This window comes from Anoplophora glabripennis, unplaced genomic scaffold (assembly GCF_000390285.2).
Source record: "Anoplophora glabripennis isolate ALB-LARVAE unplaced genomic scaffold, Agla_2.0 scaffold989, whole genome shotgun sequence".
In the NCBI taxonomy this organism is placed as follows: domain Eukaryota; kingdom Metazoa; phylum Arthropoda; class Insecta; order Coleoptera; family Cerambycidae; genus Anoplophora; species Anoplophora glabripennis.
In genome coordinates, this window is record NW_019417467.1 from 78,747 (window position 1) to 88,473 (window position 9,727).

A 9,727-nucleotide genomic window follows, 5' to 3' on the forward strand; every position below is an offset into this window, starting at 1 on the left:
AGTAATAGTAATAGTAATAGTAATAGTAATAGTAATAGTAATAGTAATAGTAATAGTAATAGTAATAGTAATAGTAATAGTAATAGTAATAGTAATAGTAACTGTACTGTACGATATACAAATTACAATAACTGTAAATATGTAATGCAATACCTATTAAAAACATGCGAAAAAAGAATTAAAAAAGACACAAAAAATGATTAAAGCTAATTTAACGAACAAGTTCACACATACTATTCAGGCTATCGTAAAATATATCACAATTTGCCGCGATCTTGTTATATAAATCGTAAATACAGGAGATGGGGTTTTTGACTAAGATGTTGGATCTGGGGGAAAAACCATAAAAGGTTGCAAGTTGTCTTCAGTTAGCCCGAGGTACAATAAAATTAATCTTACACAGAAGAGCTGGGCAATCAATTTTACCATGCAGGAGATTATACAAAAAACGCATCAAAGAAATATCGCGACGAATCTCCAACGGATCAATATTGAATCTATTTAATAAATCTGGATGACTGCATCCTCGAGGTGGATAAAAACCATTTTGATGAAAACAAAGAAATTTTAGAAACTGCCTTGAACAGATTTCAATCTCTGAAGATGAACTTCGTAGATAGGATACNACAGAAAAAACTAATAATAGTGTACATACAAGCACTGTACGATATAAAAATTACAATAACTGTAAATATGTAATGCAATGCCTATTAAATACATGCGAAGAAAGAATTAAAAAAGACACAAAAAATGATTAAAGTTAATTTAACGAACAAGTTCACACATACTGGTCAGACTATCGTAAAATATATCACAATTTGCCGCGATCTTGTTATATAAATCATAAATACAGGAGATGGGGTTTTTGACTAAGATGTTAGATCTGGGGGAAAAACCATAAAAGGTTGCAAGTTGTCTTCTGTTAGCCCGAGGTACAATAAAATTAATCTTACACGGAAGAGCTGGGCAATCAATTTTACCATGCAGAGATTATACAAAAAGCGCATCAAAGAAATATCACGACGAATCTCCAACGGATCAATATTGAATCTATTTAATAAATCTGGATGACTGCATCCTCGAGGTGGATAAAAACCATTTTGATGAAAACAAAGAAATTTTAGAAACTGCCTTGAACAGATTTCAATCTCTGAAGATGAACTTCGTAGATAGGATACNTAGACAAAATTGAAGAAAACAACAAGAAGAATATAAAATATTGACATTAGTTAGAAAAAAAGTACAAAAAATCCAGAAAATGTACCCTTAATCGTGTGATAATTTAAACAAATAAAAAAACATCGTAAACAAATGGAATAAAAAATATAAAAAAAATTTTATTGAGCAGTCCAGTAGTTACACTATAAAATTGTCTTAAATAGTGGAATCCGTAACTTCAATAGTTTAAAAGTTTTAGTCATTTAAAGAATCAGATAATGCATTTTTTTATAAACAAATGTTTATAAAAATAGAACCATTGTAGATATGAAGCAGGTAAAAAAAATCATGTTATAGATCAATAAATTATCTGAAATGTCAAAGACCGTATCATCAATAGTTTAGAAGTTATAAAATAGGTGACCGTTTCAGCTTTGATGAGATAAAGTATTTAAAAATGCAATAAAAATTAGAAAAAAATGTTATTTACCACTTTGATGCACATAGCTGTATTTATAATTCTTTAAAGTTACGAAAAAAAAAAAATATAATGAAAATCAGAATTTGTTTATAATAGATTGTTTATAAAATAAACAATGAAAATTTGAATAATTTTTTTTTATATAATTATATTGAGAATAGCAAATGATGATTTAAAAAAAAAATGATTTCTTAATAAATAATTTAAATGACAAATAAATAAAAAAGACGATTATAAACAATTAAAAAATTTATTTAAGAAAAATTTTTGTTTTTAAAAATCATTTATCATTCAAAATTTACCAAGACAATAAAATGGCAAAAAATGTTTCAAAAGTATTAAACTTGTCCATTTGTTTATAACAAATTTATAAACAAATAACGTTAAAAATTTTTTAGCTAAGTTAATAAACGCAATATATTAATAGAAAAACAAATAAAATCAAACATTTGNCACGACGAATCTCCAACGGATCAATATTGAATCTATTTAATAAATCTGGATGACTGCATCCTCGAGGTGGATAAAAACCATTTTGATGAAAACAAAGAAATTTTAGAAACTGCCGTTGAACAGATGTCAATCTCTGAAGATGAACTTCGTAGATAGGATACCATATAATGGAACCGTATTCAAGTTTAGAACAGGGTACAAAATTGAGACTTGAGCGTTCGAATATTAGAAAAATCCCTGCAATTCCTATACAGAAAACCGTAAGTTTTAAAGGCACTAGATACTATATTATTAATATGTTCAGAAAAAGTAAACTTACTGTCAAAAGTTATTCCAAGATCTTTATAGTACTCAACTCGACTGATGGCATGGTCACTAACAAAATAATCATGACTAGTAAAATTCGTTTTACGTGTATAAGTCATGCTCTTACATTTTGAGATATTGAGATTGAGATGATTTAAGTTACACCACGTCGTCATGTGATTCATGCATTGCTGCAGGTGAAGGCAGTCAGAGAGGGAATCATTAGCAAACAGCAAACGTTCACAAAAAAACATATCCGGAAGATCGCTAATAAAGAAAAAAAACAATAGCGGCCCCAAGTTGGAACCTTGGGGCACACCCGACGTTGGAAAGAATGGATCGGAAGAAAAGTTTTGGTATCTAACCATAACTTGTCTGTCTGACAAGTAAGATGAAAATAGTTTCAATAAGGCATTAGAGAAGCCAAACCTTTCTAATTTTAATAACATAACATAATCCCAAATGTCAAAAAGCACGATTTTGCAACTTTTATGTTAGGATTTCTCGAAAACCAGAGAGAAGTTTGGACTTCGGATTCGAATTCAGTGCATCAAAATCCTTAAAAAAAAAAATCAAAAGTACATTCTGCTTTCTGGGTTAGAAGGTAGGCCAAATTTTGTAGGCCTGTGTACATAATTAAATTTTTAAATAGTATCTGCAAATATATTTCCAATTCCCATAAAAAATTTTGTCTCGTAGTTTTCAATCGGTTTGTTACCTCTAAGCCACGGATGTTATTTTTCATGGAGTGGACCATACAGTTATAATTTAATAAATTTTAACTGGTTTATAGGTGATGACAACATTTATCTAGAAATGGAGAAGAATGCTCTATTAAACTTCTTAGGAGCTTTTGACCTAATTCACCATTTCATGGACAAAACGTTTGGGCATCCAGCCATGCAAAAACTGATACAATCCGGAGAAAAGTTCGATTTGATCATCATCGACTGGTTCTGTAAAGAAGCAGAACTTTTCTACGCGAACATTTTTGAGGCGCCAGTTATCTTTACCTCGTCTTTCGGGGCTCAGTATGATATGAATTACGTGGTGAATAATGCAGAACCTTACTCGTACCTACCTGTAAGTGGGTTCCCATTTACAGATGAGATGGATTTCTCTGATAGATTTGGTAACACCCTGGCGATAGTTTTAGTAAAAATATTGATGCTTTACAACAAAATTCATAATCAGCGGATCCTTAATAAGCACTTCAAAAATGCTCCGAGTATTGATGAATTGATGGGTAATGTTGACCTTGTTTTAAGCAACGCCCATCCCATTTTTGAAACACCGAGGCCGTATGTACCGAATATTATATGCATTGGTGGCGTGCATATACAAGAAACGAAGCCTTTACCGCAGGTTTGTACACAAGAATAGTATAAATAATCTGTAGTTTTAATAGGACCTCATTTATTACAAAAATATATCTGTTATATATTGCAATTAATTATAGGATTTAAAAGATTTCTTGGACAAATCTCACAATGGCGTTGTTTATTTTTCTCTTGGATCTCATATGAAAACATCTGCATTGCCAAAGGATGTTTTTAATTCTATTCTGCGTGCTTTTTCTCGGATTCCACAAAATGTATTATTAAAATGGGAGGAAGACGAAGTTCCCGTTTTACCTGACAATGTAATGGTTAAAAAATGGATGCCACAAGACAGTGTTTTGGGTAGGTTTTGACAAAAAGTATTTATAATAGATGTTTGCGATCATTTTTTCAGAAGATTGTTTCGTGGTCCAAAAGCCTAAATAGACTAAGTATCTAAAATTTTCGTTAGTTATTTAAAACACTGGAATTTTTGGAATAAGTCTCTGCAATAGAGTTTTATCTCTATTTTTTTTTTATAATAATCGTAATAATAAAAAAATCTTTATATTCAAGTATATACTATGGAAGATGTTATGAAACTTAGGCTGCTAGTTTATTTAACAATTAAATCAGTTAATATATTCCATTCATCATTCTATATACCTATCTGCTTATTCCTTATTACCTATTACTTTTTTATGCATAATTTGTACACCTACCATTTTTCTAAAAAAATTATCTTCAATAAAAACCTAAGCAAGCCATGAAAACAAAAGTTATTGCAAGTGTCAATGTATTGTTGAACGTAAATAAGTACAAATTAGAATGTTTGCCTTATCAAAAATTATTACTTTGTTATAGAATCATTTCATACCAGCACAATTTTGAACAAAATATTATGAATAATTTTTTTTCATTTGAGAGCTCGTTTTACTGATTTAAATTCATGTCGAAAAAAATCTGTTTTTTGACGGCCCATATCTCAAATACCTTTGAACCCACAACAATGTAATCTTATACAAAGTGGTTTCTAGAGGTGCTGATTAAGAATATCTTACTATTTTTTTAAATCGCTAATACTTTTTTTATAAAATCGATCCCCTTTTTTCATCTCAGATTACAATCAAATATGGTTACGTCTAAAGACTTTATAGGTCACCACCAAAGTTTCAAAATATTTGTTCTGTTGGGCAAATTCTTCTTCTTCTTCTTCTTCTTCTTCTTCTCCTTCTTCTTCTTCTTATTCTTATTATTATTATTATTAAAAAATATTGGGATATTAGGTGAGCGAGATATTAGGGCCTCTCCATGAAAAGTGGGACACATTGTACAATGTATATTTTACTGTTTTTGTAGTAAACTTATTTAAATAGAAAATGAATTTCGAAAATATTAAAGTCCTTATTAACAATTCTCGCAGAGCCTCCGCCACTGGTCGTATTCATATTTATTTATTTACATATTTATTTAGTTACTAAATAAAGTTCCTCCCTTCATCACTAAAAATCTTACGATTCGACTTAAAGCATTTTCCTATAAATAAGTGATTGTAATACATTTCAAAAACATTCCGCGGTTTAAGTATTTTAAAACCAAAATTACCCAAGGAACAACCCCTTTAGATTGTAAGTTGTTATTAGAAAAGATCCTGTACAAATTGGAAGAATACTTATCTTCATATTCCATTCTTGAGTCTTTTTAATTTTTGACGGTAGGAATACGACGAGAGAAATAGATCCGTCTACAGTTATACATTTTGTCGAAATTTTATAGCATATTATTTAAACTTACGACAAAATATAAATGTATATTCACAATGTTTTTTTCGTGTAATTAAATATATTACCGTCAGAGGAGTACCTAATATATTTCTCAATATTAAATTTGTAGAAAATTATTTTCTGAAATGATTGTCTTTGATTGCAGCCCACCCCAACGTCAGAGTTTTCATAACTCACGGTGGTCTGATGGGCAAAATAGAAGCGATTTATCACGCCACCCCAATGATAGGGATACCATTTTTTGGAGATCAAATAACAAATGTGATCCATTCAGTACAGGAAGGAATAGGAATTATCCTATTGCTGAGTGAAGTGACAGAGGATACTTTGTTTGATGCCGTCTATGAAATAATCAATAACAGCAGGTAAATGTTATTAATTAATTACTAAATCAAATATCTCATATTGTCACTGTCATTTTACTAGACTAATTCGTGTATATAAACATGAAGATGTTTTTTATCAGTAAATTTCAAATCTTGGAATGTTTCTGGTACATATTTCACTTGCAAAGAGTGCGTAATCTGTATTACTTGAAGATGATCCCCTCAGATCCACTTTCAGTTAGTGATTTCTCTTATAGCTAAGCTGCAATTCAAATTACTCACTTAAACAAGATGTGATCAAAACTTGTTTGGGACTATTTATAAATAACAAATTAACTGGTAAACTCCAACACCGTCAGGTTATGTTCAGCATCAGGCCATAGAGGTATTGAACAGAATGGAAAAGGAAGTGAACTTGCTAAAAAGGACAATATAGGATAAAAAGATAGGTGAAGAAGAACGTTACTTAATACAAGGAGAAGCGCTTGTAAAGCAAATGGTGATTTTTCCTCGCAAATCAGAACATGAAATGCTGAGTATGAACGATATCGGACTTGCAACAATTTTTATATTACATTGTCGATCAAAGAAGACTATACACCAAAAAATTATTTGAAACTAAATTCGATTAGTCTTTCTTAAATATAAGGGAATTAAGATATTGGTTAAGAGCGACAGTGGGGAGCACAACATATGAGAAATTGACCTTCTGGAAGACGAACCCATAAGACAAAAAAACGATTCAATAGTTATTGTAACAACACTATAGTCAAATATTTTGCCCAACAACTTTAACTTCTTAATTTTGTGACGCACTTTTCCTCGGTTCTCTCTTTATGGATCGTTCGGTGTAAATTTTTATTACTTTTAACTATTGTGTGTACACCCCCTGTAATTTAATTTTTCGGAAAGGTTTTATATTCCTCGGACTGGACTCTAAACGATGACGTTAGTTAATAATTTAAATATTCGGTTTTATTCTCGGGCGCCAGTTTCCATAAATTTGACGTGGGGGAAACTCCACGTATCCCTTACCCTCGGTTTAGAGTAAAGTGCACAGGTAGCTACAGTGAAGAAAATTAATTCCAGGGGTCAATGAATTTCTTTTAGGAGAAAACGGCAGAGAGTTCGGCAGAGAGTAGTTTTCTCAGTGTAGTTTTATTTTAAATATGAAATTTAACGGGAGCTCTACAAAACGATATCAGCGTTTTTGCTGGTTCGGAATGTTATCGTTTTACCTCGATGGTGAAAGAAATAAACCTATTAAGTTTTACTAGATTTATTCACACAGGGAAAATATTAATACTTATTACAAATACATATAGTGTCAATTTTTATTCCTACCCACTACTAAACGACTGAAATTATTTACAAGTTTCTTAACAATAATTATATACAAATTCAGTGTGAAAGAGACAAAAGAAGAAAGCCCAAGCGGTGCAAGGCGGAAAGAAAGGATGGTGAAACGGGATCCGAAGTATCTCGCCTTACAATTCGTACTAGCCTTCAAGCTTTATACGTCCTGGTGGCCGATGGTGTCGGACTCTCTGTATACAACGCTTCTCGGTCTGATGGTTATACACGCCCACCAGGGAGAAGCGTACGTATACTATATGGAACGACCCGGAGATTGGGTGGGCACGCCGAACCTCTAGGTCTTGGTTCACATATCCCCTATTACCCAGCGTACATCAAGGTGCGGGACACCAAGCAACGCTGTAGTAAACACGACGGCTTCGTCAGGATTGGGTTTAACACGCCGAATCCAACGATTGCACTGTCGTGCGGGTTGAGACGGACGGTGGAATTTGTGTGTGATTTACCAAGAATATTCTTCTCGGGCCCACAGTAATTTCACACGTAAAGTGTACAAATCTTTTCGGACTTGTACCCGGTTGGAACGGATAATAATAAGGAAAATAATTCTTACTAGGTTCACTGGTTATTCGGAGCTGGCTTCGGTGGAGAGTTCTTGCTGGCGGTGGACGTCTGTTCGGTGTTAAGCTCTGGATACGAACTGTCGGTTTCGGGGAATGTCGAGGACTTTTGTTGCCCAAATCCCCACCGGATTGACACCGGTCGTGGTGGGACCTCCACGTGACCAACAGCTTGTCAGAGTGGGGTATCGGCCGGTCGGACCCGCGAGCGGATATTTGATATATATGTAGAAAAATCAATAATTCTCGCCGCCGGGGTAAAATAATCCGAAATAAAAAGAAATATCTTTAAATCCAGACATAATAAAATCAAAAATAAAACAGGTTCATTACAATGTAACAATAAAAGGTTTGGATCAAATTTTCTAGCAAAAACTGCATTTTGCCCCGAGTACATTATACGGGTTCGGAAAGTCCCCATGGTACATCGGCCGTTACGTGAGAGCGATAAAGTAAGTCATAGAAATCCGTGCAACAGAGAAGGATAGCTCTAATGAAGGCGTCTCATAGTCACCGCCCGTTTCGCCCTTCCACAAATACGATCCACTTCCACTTGCAATTCAGCGACCGGTGATCATGCCTTTTCTTTAATAGATGTCACTACTTATACTTAATTCCGACTCCGGTATTCCGATATGTTAATACAATCCGTTAACAGAGGGCAGCACAATTTCTCTAAGGTGAGGCGCAGCCCTAGAAAGAGTGATGCCAGATCAACAGATTTATTTGGAATTGGGGAAATAGGAAATTTTGCTTTATTTCTTATTATCCTTTAGTTACAAAAATTAATTTTGTACACATAAAGCACGTTTTAATATTTTTAATATAGTTTTATTTTTATTTTTTTCAGTTACAGTGAAAATGTAATGAAGAAATCAGCTTTGTTAAAAGATCAGCCCATGAAGCCTATAGATGTCGCCGTCTACTGGTCAGAATTCGTTATGAGACACAATGGATCTAAACATCTCCAGAACAAAGGGATGAGACTCAACGTATTCCAGACTTTGTTACTAGATGTAATTCTCGTTATCACAGTCGCAGTAGTAGCGATCACGCTAATAATTTGGAAACTGTTTCTCTTACTGGTTAGATTATTGACTAAGAAAGGCACATCTCGAATTGTGAAATCAAAATCAAAGGAAAATTAATTTGAATTTAAAGTTGTGCACAATGAGAGTTTCTCGCCTAAACACCTTATAGATTTATAGCTTTACATACAAGCAAATATTGGACTTTAAAAGTATTGAACTGAACTGAAAAGCTTTTTATCCAAAACTGTGCAACATATTTTATAAAAATGTGGCGATAATAAACTTGATGCATTGAATAAGGTTCTTTAAGATTTTTAAAACATCTAACTTGTATTGTATAGTAAGAACTTGTGCACAGATTCACTACTCTAGAAATCTTCTAGATACATGCGCCATCTATCAATAAAAAGGTGAACTTAAACAGTATGCTTGAAAATCAATGCTAAACTTTAGAATAGTAATCTCTACCAAGTATTCGTACCAGCTAACTATAGCAGAAATGATGCATTTAAACAACATTGATATATTCTCATATATTATCGTAATTTTATTGATAATAATTAATTATGAATATTAATTGAATACTAAATATTTACTTTATTACTCATTCATTACTGGACGTATAGATGGTGCAAAAGTAAACTCTTCGTTGCAAAGGAAGACTGACTACTTTTAATATAATTGAAACAAAATTCCTATATTTTCCAATAGCAATACAATAGAGGAAAGTACAGAAATGTGTGAGTAGCATCTATTTCTCTTATGCGAGACGTAATTTTGTGATGAACATAAAGGTGAATGTAATCAAGAGTAATATTTTTTGCTACTAACTGTTCCTAAGGACTCTATTCTATATCTACTTCAATGAAGGATGAGGGTCGTGTTCCTTAGCTGAAGGTATAATCAAATCATATGGTGTAACTTCATTTTTT

General features: G+C 32.6%; 1 protein-coding gene across 1 annotated transcript in view; it reads left to right on the forward strand.

Annotated features, from left to right (window-relative positions):
* The window catches only part of LOC108912611 (UDP-glucuronosyltransferase 2B15-like), a 22,230-nt gene extending 13,136 nt beyond the window's left edge, over window positions 1–9,094 (forward strand). The window contains exons 2-5 of the mRNA XM_018717889.1: window positions 3,192–3,763; window positions 3,858–4,080; window positions 5,647–5,866; window positions 8,615–9,094. Coding sequence (XP_018573405.1) covers window positions 3,192–3,763; window positions 3,858–4,080; window positions 5,647–5,866; window positions 8,615–8,912 — 1,313 coding nt within the window. The 3' untranslated portion in view covers window positions 8,913–9,094. The remainder of the gene's footprint in view (window positions 1–3,191; window positions 3,764–3,857; window positions 4,081–5,646; window positions 5,867–8,614) is intronic.
* Window positions 9,095–9,727: the final 633 nt, after the last annotated feature.